This window comes from Antennarius striatus, chromosome 9 (assembly GCF_040054535.1).
Source record: "Antennarius striatus isolate MH-2024 chromosome 9, ASM4005453v1, whole genome shotgun sequence".
In the NCBI taxonomy this organism is placed as follows: Eukaryota; Metazoa; Chordata; class Actinopteri; order Lophiiformes; family Antennariidae; genus Antennarius; species Antennarius striatus.
Genome location: NC_090784.1, coordinates 8,831,011 through 8,843,494, shown reverse-complemented (window position 1 = coordinate 8,843,494; position 12,484 = coordinate 8,831,011). Strand labels below are relative to the sequence as shown.

At 40.9% G+C, this 12,484-nt stretch overlaps 1 protein-coding gene across 5 annotated transcripts in view; it reads right to left on the bottom strand.

The window, feature by feature from the left end:
- Window positions 1-12,484, bottom strand: part of LOC137602135 (RNA-binding motif, single-stranded-interacting protein 3-like) — a 139,245-nt gene that overhangs the window by 100,794 nt on the left and 25,967 nt on the right. For all 5 annotated transcript variants that reach the window (XM_068324749.1, XM_068324746.1, XM_068324748.1 and 2 more), the window contains one exon: window positions 612-787. In XM_068324749.1, the coding sequence (XP_068180850.1) occupies window positions 612-760 (149 nt within the window). In that variant the 5' untranslated portion in view covers window positions 761-787. The remainder of the gene's footprint in view (window positions 1-611; window positions 788-12,484) is intronic.

Genomic DNA, 12,484 nt, shown 5'->3' with positions numbered 1-12,484 from the left:
ATTCTGACATGAGGCAGGATTTCTACTGACAGTGACACTGCATATTATGTTCATGTTAAAAGTGGAGGACTAAATTATACAAACTGTGCGAGTCAATCATAGCACAGTGGATTAAAGACTAACACAGAATATCTGCTGACAAAGAGTAATTAGATAGTTTCATACACATCAAGTTTAATAAGGCTTTTTTACAAATTGTTTTCATGATAGGGAAATCAACGCAGTTACATTTTTATTAAGCCCAAATTCACCACTCCTGTATCAACAAATGACAAAAGATTTTAGCAAGACTGTAAACAATTGAGCATGGAAAAAATTTGCTGATGAACAACATAAAGCCTGAGTTCGTGTCTGTGCATCAGACGGCAGCGGATGGGTTCGGCCCAACTGGGCGGTGTTTATTTCCTCTGAGGAAGCACAGTGGAAGGCCAGGAGAGGTCAAAAGCGAAATGTTGATACTCAGTATAAGCTGCTGTTTGTACACACAAAACTAATTACCACATGCTGAACGTAGTTGGAGTAAACTGAGCTCAGCGGCAATGAAGGATGCATCAGCATACCACCGACAGGGCCAGATTAAGTTAAACTGAATAGAGTACAACAGGACTCACGGCTGGCAGAGTTTGATGAGGTCCTGGTCGGTTGTGGCCGGCGGCAGCCCTCTGATGTACAGGTTGGTTTTACTAAGCTGCTCCATTAGCCCACTTCCATGACCTCCTCCTCCGCCTCCTCCTGTGGTACCAGGACTGGGCGGAGCCATGGGTGGTGGAGGAGGAGCATAGGACTGCTGCAGAGACAAGGAGACAAAAAGAGAGGTATAAATACTTGTTTTTGTTGGTGTAATAATGCTACGTTTATTATGCTATAAAAAATATTATAAATTTTTGCCATCGAGTTCTACCTGTATTCATTAAATAGCAAAATCAACTGAAGTCTATCTTTCTATGAAAATAACATCATACTGAATAATCTCTCTCTGCATCCCACACCAATATCTTGATACAAAAGGAAGTATGTCAAATTAAGTAAGCAGAATTAATGCAAACAATAGTGTAGACCAGCAGTCCCCAAATTTTTTTGGGCCATGGACTGGCCTTCATTTGCTCGATAATCGTTAGTGAACCAGGACAGCTATAGTCTAATAATAAATCATCCGCAGTGGTCTTATATCAAATGCAGACATCAACAGAGAATAAACAACCTTTTTTCGTATATGGATAACCAACATCTCTGTAAACTCAGTAATAATAAAAATAATTATGTTAAAAAACTCGATTTAAGTGACTGCGCTGATGAGGTTTATTTGTATGGCGATTAATAATCAGTGCATTCAACATAGGAGAAATACCATTTCTATATAAATGTGTGAACAAATCAATCAAATAATAATGATACTTAGTGGGAGCTCTGAGTTTGTTTCTCTGCAACAAACCTGTCCCATCTAGGAGTAAAAGGAGACAACACTCCCATAGTGTGTTCCGGACGTCCGGTCTACCCCGTAATTTTGTTTTGGTTGCGGTCACTTCAGAAAATCCTGTTTCACAGACAGGGGGTTGGAAATGGTTTTTGATGCTTTTTGGGTGATCTCAAGATAATCTGCCTTGACCAGAACACAGGCACAGTTGTGGGCGCTTAATTTAGGGGTAAAGGCTGTTTATCTGTCATGTGATTGAGACCTGTCAAAAAGTACAGATGCATGCATTCGTCTGTGCGCCACTGTGTACAGAAGTCATTTTTCAAAATAAAACATCTTTAGGCTGGTAATATAAACAAGAAAAATTCAAACGGTCTATGCCACCCGGTCACGACCCAGGACCCAATGGCCCGGTTGTGGATGGGGACCGCTGGTCTAGACAATTGTGGCATTAAAGCTTTCTACAGGAGCTTGCATCAACAACAATACAATAAAAAAAAAAGTATCAGGACATTCTACATCCAGCAATTGTAACCTCACAAACTCCAAGTCACGTCAAGTACAATCCAGTCACTGGTAATCATATTGACTGGAGTGACTGATTCAAGGCGCGGTCATCCTTAGTTATGGGACAGGAAATGTTTCAAGCAGAAAAAAAACAGGAGTTACTCAAAGGTTTCCTGTCAGCATAGCAATGTCCAATTACCCAGCTAAATGCTGATGAAATGAGATCAGCATTTCTAGTAAAGAGGAAGGGCAGTGTGAACATTAATGAATGTTCTGGACTGATGTTTCAGAGTGCATACCCACCAGTTTCCCTGTTGCCTTTGGCAAACTATTGGGTTAAGTTTGAAGGAAGTAAACAAGCCAGACTGGGTCGTATGACAACAGCACTCAAAACACTGCCTCCTCGATGCTTGGAGCTACAGTCAATCTGGCTAAACAAAGATATGTGCTTTCAGGAGTGTTCTGTAGGGATCTGGTTCAAAAACTGCTGCAGCTGAAGATGATCATAGGACAACTCTACTGGCCATCCCAATGACAAGTGAGACAGGCATTGCAGCAATGTGGAAGTAAGGGAGACTGGGGGCTGTTTGATTACATGTATTTTGAATTTCATGAATTTATGTGCATTTATAGTCCTAGGTGTTGCTAAGCATGTGTGAGCTTGTGTGTGTGAGAGCAGTTGTTTACGATAATGAGAGGTTGTCACAACACAGTGATGTGGAGCCTGAGCCAGCTCTGATATTAATCCATTACCTGTACTGTACATCCCTCAGCCAGCAGACCACATGCACACAATTCAACACACTGCTAGCAGACATGCAATAGTGAAAGAAGATGCTGCCTGGGGAGCTGTGTCATTTACAGGCTAGTGCCTTACATTAAAAACCCCAAATCAGCTGATATTGTACTTGTACAAAAGCATGATGAAGTACGGAGAGGAAATGCACTGGGCGATATTTCAGCTTTATTGCTGTGACAAATCCGACTTTTATTGCAAGTTGTACTTTTCCAAAATACTGAAACCAATGGTGGCTAGAATTTTTATTGTTTCATTGACTGCTTTTGGGTTTTGGATTGTTACTGGGCTAAATTGAGAATATTGAAACTTACATTCTGTAACATCTATCTATCTGTCTGTCTGTGTCTGTCTGTCTGTCTGTGTCTGTCTGTCTGTCTGTCTGTCTGTCTGTCTGCCTGCCTACCTGCCATCTATCCATCCATCCATCCATCCATCCATCCATCCATCCATCTATCCATTCAACTGTTTGAACACTGTAAGAACAAACCATTTATTTGAATGGAGCCAGTCCGTCAAGTCTGAAGGCACAAAAGCATGGGGATCGACAAAGCCGTATTTGGTCTTAAGTAGAACCTTGTTAAATCATTGCTCCAAGGCACCCTGTCACCATCCACTACATCTCTAAAATACAAGTGACTGCTCTAAAACAAAACTATGTGCATCAAACTACTGCTGGTGCTTCAGGTAAGGTGTAACAAATATCCAACACCGTTCACATACAAGATTCCCAGAGGAGCATCTTTTGAGGCAAGCTACTTGCTTTTCTTAAAAATACCAGCTTTTCCTGACAATTACAAAGTGTCTACATAGCAAATCTATGATTTTCCTATTAAAGTTTGGTTCTCAGTAGATATAAAACAAAATAATTCATAAAATTCTATCATTCTCCAGAGATCTTGCTCAATGCCCAGCGGTGTGTGGCATGCATGTGCTAAGAAATGCATCTATGTGCCTTGTGTGTATGCATGTGTGTTTGTGTGTGTGTGTGTGTGTGTGTGTGTGTGTGTGTGTGTGTGTGTGTGTGTGTGTGTGTGTGTGTGTGTGTGTGTGTGTGTGTGTGTGTGTGTGTGTGTGTGTGTGTGTGTGTGTGTGTGTGTGTGTGTGTGTGTGCATTCGTGCGTGTGTGCATTCGTGCGTGTGTGTTTTCATGTTTTCATGATAACAGAAACCTCGCTTTTTCAAATGCTAATTTGAGTACATAGTTGATTTAACATGAGCGTTCAGTGATGGATTTCTTTACCTTCCATCTTTGGAAAAATAACATGGATGCTTGTTTGATGATAAATGTCAGATAAAAATAAAAGACTCTGAGGTTCATGTGTAAGCAAAATATCACTGAAGTAAAAGCTATAACATGCTTCAGATAAGACACATCGTGCACATGGCATCCTTACAGACACAATACAGTACATGAAATATAGTATATACATGTATAGAAGCATATCCACCCCACACACACACTGTCAGTGTAATCTGTGTGCATTCATCTCTTTCCACAATGATTTGTAGTATATAAGAGCTTTTTTCAGCTTCAACCAGCAGCTCTATAGCTTACACTGTTGGTTGGACCATAATAATTTCCCACAGTTTTCGGCATGGGAGGTTGAATTCTGGCATGGAAGTAGAGTTGAATTATAATTAAATACATTATTTAAGACAAATCTAATAAATGCTAAGTATTTGATATAATTACTTTACACCACCTACAAAAGGGGGCTATCAAACACAAGTAGCAGAAAAACCCTCAGGGTGCAAAAAAAGTGTAACAAGGAAAATGTCAGCTCCCTCTAGGAGGAATATCCACAACTGAGTTAGAGTGAAAACAATTCAATTACCATTGGAAATTATTAATCCTGTGTACCATTAGTGTGACTATCAGTCATAGATTCATACATGTGGACAATTTAAAGTCACCAGTTCTCTAATATTGCATTTTTTTTTTTAACTCAAAAGGAACCAGCACAGACTTTCAAACTCCACACAGAAAGGACTAAGGCACTCAGGTGGAGCTGAACCATGACTATTTTGGTATGAAACAACGGTGCTACCCGATGCGCAGTGCTACCTACCATACTCCCCCTGAGTAAAAACAAGTTCTGAAAAAATGCATTCTAAATTACTGCAGTTCAATACAAGTCACATCTTGTTAAAACCAACTCTACAGTTAGAGCCATAAAAGGCCATAAAAGAAGAGCTCTGGGTCTTGACGCCATCCAAGGAGATGATGAAAATGGTCAATTGTGGGTCATAGCCTGTCAATGTCTGTGGAAAACACAGGTTAGTCACGTTACTGAGTAAATTGAATGCGTGCGAATAGAGCGTGTTGATCTGCTGGAATTAGAATAGACTTAATGACAGTCGAACTTGAGTTTTAGTGAGAAACTAATGTGGTCCTCTTATAAAAAACCTTCTTTTAGCAGGGATTTTGTGAAAGAGAATGTAGCCAGCTGATCACAACTATAAAAGTCTGCACAAGTTTTACTTCAACACAGTCACACATTATGATGTCAGTGTACGAACAAATGCACAACATCTCTCTTTCCTCTCTGACACGACATGCACACCTGATCAAAGTCCTGCCCGAGAAACCTTTTTCAGTCAATTTGTGCAGCTGTCAGGGTCCAGCCGATAGTGAGCTGTGTATGTAATGTGTCAGAGTCTGTGATAAGGAAATTCTTTGAAAAGCTGAAGTCTCTCTCTTTTTTGTCAACAATGCCGTCTTCTCTCTTATTCCTTTTTCACCCCCTGTCAAATTTTACGACACCACCTCTCAATTGCTTGGTCTTTTCACCTTCATCCTCCCACTTCCCACACTTGCTCTACATTTCTCTGTACTTCTCTCCCTCCCCGTGTCCTCTGTTTCTATCAGTTTCTCTCTTTTAAGGATTACTCTGCAGCTGGGGTGTGTGGACTGAAGGCTGCCTCTCAGCTGGTACTGTTGACACACTTAGTACAGTGGAGAAGGTCTCACAGTGGGAAAAAGACTCAGAGGCAGCGACTCAAACTGTCACACAAAACAAACACAGTCACTGGGATTTTGTGGATTATACGCACGTCTGAGTCTGTGAGCAGCAACATGCCACTAAACTACTGACTACCTAATGAACCATATACTTTGACTGTATATGGTTCACAATTTCTTACAAGTCACAATTTAAAAATACATAATGCACAAGTTTTTGCTACATTTCCAATAAGCCACTGTTTGGCTTTCATAGCATTATTTGCATAATTTTGAACAGGTAACAGACTTTGCTGCCTGCACGTAATTTCTTTGACATACTGTATATACTTGTTCTTTCCTTCAAATCTTCTGCCGCAAAGTGAAGTAAAAAATTTAAATAAGTCAGGCATAGAGAGCTGGCTAATTGTCAATTAACAAGTGAGATCACCAACACGTTTGCACATTTTATTACCAGAGTCTTGAGAGTTCATGGACTCTAACATTTTAACATTAAGGCGTATGTACTTTATTCGTGTAATTTATCGTAGTGCACCATTTACATACTCTTGGAATGTACGAATGCATGAAATGACATATGGCATTAGTTACACATTTTTATTATACTTTTGTACTGTTTCCAATGTAAATTTCCTTTCAGTGAAAATAAAGTATATTTTATCTTACAAGCCAGCAGGAATGAACCATATTTTTATGAAATAAAATTAAAAAATACCCACACAGAGGCACACATCTGTAGCTTTTCATAAATCAGTGACACAAACATAGAGACAATGATGTAACAAGATTGCTATGGTTTTAGCTGAAAATCTGATTTTAATGCACTGTCATTGGGTGGATGCCTATCTTCTTTTTCTCCTTTTGACCTTTCTCTTCAGGGGTCACAACAGAGAATCAGTTGCATCTGTCTAACCCTGTCTCCTGCATCCTCTTCTCTCACACCAACTACCTTCATGTCCTTTTTCATTCATTCATTCATTCATTCATTCACTTTCTTACCCACTGCATCTGCTTGCGCAGGTCATGGGGAGCTGGAGCCTAATCCAGCTGACATAGGGCGTGAGGCAGGGCAAACTCCGGGCGCGCGCCACTGCACCGCGCAGCCACACATACAGTATACACACAAGCACGCACACACTCACTCCTACGGGCAATTTGGAACTGCCAATTAACCTGAAGCTCATGTTTTCGAGGTGGGAGGAAGCCGGAGAAAACCCACTCAGACACAGGGAGAACATGCAAACTCCGCACAGAGCGGAACATGAACCCGGACCCACCTTGTTTTGCAGTGACAGCACTACCCACTCAGCATCCTTCTACCAATATATTCACTATCTCTCCACTGGACATGTCCAAACCTTCTCAGTCTGGCCTCTCTGACTTTATCTCCAAAACCTCGAACATGTGCTGTCCCTCTGATATACTCATTCCCGATCCTATTCATCCTGGTCACTCCCAAAGAGAACCTCTGAATCTTAACCTCTGCTACCTGCTGACTACCCAGACAGGAGTATTTTCCTCAGTGACACTGTCTCTAGACCAAACTACATCGCTGGTCTCACCACAGTTTTGTACACCTTTCCTTTCATTTTAGCTGAAACTCTTCTATCACACATCACACCTGACACTTTTCTCCACCCGTTCATCCTGCCTGTACACGCTTCTTCACTTATTTTCCACACTCTCCATTGCTTTTGGACTGTTGAGCCTAAGTACTTAAAATCCTCCACTTTCTTGATCTCTTCTCCCTGTAACCTCACTCTTCCACTTGGGTCCCTCTCATTCACACACATGCACTCTGTCTTACTGCGGCTAACCTTCATTCCTCTCCTTTCCAGGACAAACCTCCACCTCTCTAGCTTCTCCTCCACCTGTTCTGTGCTCTCACTACAGATCACAATGTCATCTGCAAACATCATAGTCCATGGACATTCCTGTCCATGAACAAGAAGGGGCTCAGGGCTGATCGCTCATGCAGTCACACCTCCACCTTGAACTCCTCTGTCACACCTACAGCACACCTCACCACTGTCTTACACTCCTCATACATGTCCTGCACCACTCTAGCATACTTCTCTGCCACTCTAGACTTCCTCATACAATACCACAGTTCCTATCTGGGCACCCTGTCATAAGCTTTCTCCAGGTCTACAAAAACCCTCTGGCCTTTTCTGTACTTCTGTATCTACATCCTCAAAACAAATACTGCATCTGTAGTAATCTTTTTTGGCATGAAACCATACTGCTGCTCACAAATGCCCACTCCTGCCCTTAGTCTACCTTCAACTACTCTTTCCCGTAAATGTATTGTATGGCTCATCAGCTTTATTCCTCTGTAGTTGCCATAACTCTGCACATCTCCTTTGTTCTTAAAAATGGGCACCAGCACACTTCTCCATTCTTTCATCTTCTCACTATCTCAGATCCTGTTGAACAACCCAGTCAGAAACTCTATTGCCACCTCTCCTAGACACTTCCATACCTCTACAGGTATATCATCAGGACCGAGTGCCTTTCCTCTCTTCATCCACTTTAATGCCCTCCTCACTTCATCCTGACTAATCTTTGCTACTTCCTGGTCCACAACAGCCACCTCGTCTGGTCTTTGTTCTCTCTCACTTTCTTCATTCATCAACTCTTCAAAGTACTCTTTCCATCTCCCAATCATACTACTGGCACCTGTAAATACACTTCCATCCCTATCCTTAATCCCCCTAACCTGCTGCACATCCTTCCCATCTCTGTCTCTCTGTCTTGGCAACCTGTATAGATCAGTCTCTCCCTCCTTACTGTCCAACCTACCATACACGCCATCATATGCCCCTTGTTTGGTCTTTGCTACCTCTACTGTTGCCTTACGCTGCATCTCCCTGTACTCCGGTCTACTCTCCTCAGTCCTCTCAGTGTCCCACTTCTTCTTAGCTAACCTCTTTCTCTGTATACATTCCTGGACCTCATCATTCCACCACCAAGTCTCCTTTCCTTCCAGATGACACACCAAGTACTCTCCTACCTGTCTCTCTGATCACATTAGCTGTAGTTGTCCAGTCATCTGGAAGCACCTCCTGACCACCCAGAGCCTGTCTTAACTCCTTCCTAAAAGTCATGCAACATTCTTCCTTTTTCAGCTTCCACCATTTCGTCCTCTGCTCTGTCTTTGTCCTCTACATCTTCCTCACCACAAGGGTCATCCTACACCACCATCCTGTACTGTTTGGCTACACTGTCGCCTACCACTACTTTGCAGTCACTGATCTCCTTCAGATTACACCATCTACACAAGATGTAGTCTACCTGTGTGCTCCTACCTCCACTCTTATAGGTCACCCTATGTTCCTGCCTCTTCTGGAAGAAAGTATTCACTATACCCATTTCCATCCTTTTTTCAAAGTCAACTACCATCTGTCCTGCATTCCTCTCCTGGATACCAAACCTGCCCATCACCCCCTCACCACCTCTATTTCCTGCACCAACATGTCCATTGAAGTCTGCACCAATGACAACTCTCTCACTTCTAGGTATGCTCTGCAATACTTCATCAAAGTCCAACCAGAATTTCTCCTTCTCCTCCAGCTCACATCCTACCTGTGGAGCATACCCACTAACAACGTTGTTAATCACACCTTGGATTTCTAGCTTCAGACTCATCACTCTATCTGACACCTGTTTTACCTCCAGGATATTCCTAACAAACTCCTCCTTCAAGATAACTTATACTTCGTTTCTCTTCCTATCTACACCATGATAGAACAATTTGAACCCTGCTCCTAAACTTCCAACCTTGCTACCTTTCCACCTGGTCTCCTGGACATGCCAATAAAATACTGTATCTATTTTGTTAAAATATACTGATGCTTCTTAGCCTTTATCAGTCACATGGGTGTGATCATTATGCCTATTCCAAGCCATCCACAACTCGCTTGAGGGCTTGGTTAGAGTATGTAACATACATTAAGCACACGGTTGAGACTACACTCACAGGCATGCACATACAATTCTAAATAGTCTGTAAATAGTTCTGTTTTATCTGACAATTATTCTACTTCCCAAACAATAAGTAGCAACTGAAAAGCCCTGGAAAATGGTTACAACTGTGCCTCTATAGGCACTAACTCATGCAAACTCAATTCTGAAATTGATTTTCCTGAATGGATATCAAAGCTCATGGTGTTTGCCATGGTGATGCTGTTGTGTCTATAAACAAAAACTTCTGTTTAGCAAGAAAGTTGCAGAAAAAAAAGTAAGACACATGCCAAGCTAAACACAGCTCTGTGGCCCAGAAATGTGGCAGATGTGACCAATAATGATTCCCATCATGTGCTGCTATAAATTATATGCATTTAACAAGGCTAATCCCTAGCAATATGAACCTCAGTGTGGATGTAATAAGATGCAGCCCAATGATGCTCACTTGTGAAGGCACATATGCAAAGGCATTAATGAGCTGTTTGCAGCTCAGACTATTATAGAATGGCTAGTGCATAGTGTAAATGGAGGAGGGGGGAAAGGATGGGACTTGGGAGAGTGGGTTGTTCCGGCCGCTTCCAATGCTTCCTGATACACAGAAGGAAGAATGTGGGCTATTTTTGGGTCCTGCAATGAATTCTCTCTTAAACTCCATGCCTCTAAACACAGAAGGGTTTAAAGGGAAGAACTTATGAATATAGTAGAATGAAACATGGCTCCCAATACACCATCCCTGTTTAGAGATTTCACATGTTGCTAAAATAAGACCCAGATAATTATCCTGTTAGAACCTGAAGAAATAAAAAGTCTTTTCAGGATTATTTTCCAAAATAATATAATTGCCCCAACCCAAAACTGTCATGTCCAGTCCTGCTTTTGGTTTCAAGTCGTCCATCCATCCATCCATCAATCCATCCGTCCAACCATCCATCCATCCATCCATCCATCCATCCATCCATCCATCCATCCATCCATCATCCATTCATCCATCCATCCATCCATCCATCCATCCATCCATCCATCCATCCATCCATCACAGTTGTGTCATTTACCAGAAAATGAATGAATTACAATACTCAAATAAACACAGAGAAAATAAATAATGAAAAAAATATCAAAGAGAATGAAAAGTAACATATTTATATCAGAAGAGAGGAAGTTGATTTACTACTAAGTACAGTTATGAATAAGTATCTTGTAAGCAATCCTAATGATATCACATACAGGATACTTACATATTTTCAAGTGTAAAGAAGAAGAATGTGTAGGCTAAAGTTACAGCCTGTGATTAGTCTGGAGAGTAAATTATTCACAGTAAAATGTTGATGTAAATTTACAGTGAAATCTGAACAGTATTCTGCCATAAAAACAAATAGACATTCTGTAATCTGTAATCAAGCAGGAGGAAAACGTACGTGAATGCTGCACTTTAACTAAATATCACTATTGACAGGAATGTAATCTTAATTTACTCTACAGTATGTGCTGCTTGTTCTTCTATCTACTGTTGTATTTCATGCACTCCCATTTATATTCTGTCTTGGCTTAATGTTAATTACTCACTTTCTCCCTAATTTCCTCTCCTGTCCCATCATTCTTCCAGTTCCCTTCCTGAACAACCCTGTTCTCTCCAACATCAGGTCATCCAGGTTGCTTCCTGGTGGAACACTGTGTTCCAGCCAGTCAGTTTCTCTATCCCTCTTGTTGTTATTACCAAAAACAGCATTTACAACACTTCAGCTTTAATAAACAAAATGCACAAACATCTTCTGAGTACACTTCGTTTGGTTTTTGTGGCGATGGACCCAATTGGAGATATGAAGTTGATGAGAGATTGCGGTGAGTTGCTGAACTCTCCACAAATTCTTGGGGCTGCATTTTTGAAACAGTTCAGAGACAGTGCAGATGATGTGTCAGTTTAACGGCAATTTGTTCAGCTCTCTTCTCCACAGCTATTGTTCTGCAGTTGAACTTAAGGTCAATTATGTGTCTTTGTTTACATATAGGGTTATGGGAAATAGACAAAACCCAGCAACATGAGCTTGTGTAACATCCGTTTCTTCATTTGGGTGTATGTTGTCTGAGTGTTTATTTGTTCTTGTAATGTAACTCTAGAACTTAAATTGTATAAAAATGACTGTTGAAATCATCCTGTGTTCCTATTAGAGTAAGCTGATTCAAAAACTAGAAAGTCCGGTTGAAGATGAATTCACGTCGAATGTGAGTATCAACATTTTGAAAACAAACTTAACTGATATAAACTAATTAATGAAGTTATCATCATCACATAAATCTAACAATGCTGCTATTTAAAACAAGACATGTACAGTAATGAAAAGTGATGGGACAGTTGTGGCTCTGTGTTTTCAACCATGACCTTGCAAAAAGTAGAATTCTGGCCTTGTATTAACAGACTGTACTATGTATTTTCTATGGATTGACCTAGACCAGCATCCCAATAGCCATTTGACTGTTAATTTTTATTGCATGCCAACCTAAAGTTTCGAAGAAGGAAGTATTGCTACACAGAAGTACAATGCACATGGAGGTCAGCTTGGTGAACAGGTGTGAGCATGTTTTATTGTCTTTGACAGCTGTAATCATAACCAAATTGTGATGCAGATTGTATAATGCTTTTTTACATTTTACATTTTAATTCTCAAAACTATCGATGTACACAAGTACGGAGAACATTTTGGGTCAAACCTTTTGCACACATATTTCCTTGCCTATGTGCTGCTTTTGTTGTCTTCAACCAATAAATCTAAATACACTGAAGCTGCTGAACTTGTCCTCTCTTTACAAAAGAAAAACACTTCCTGAGTGACATCCAAGA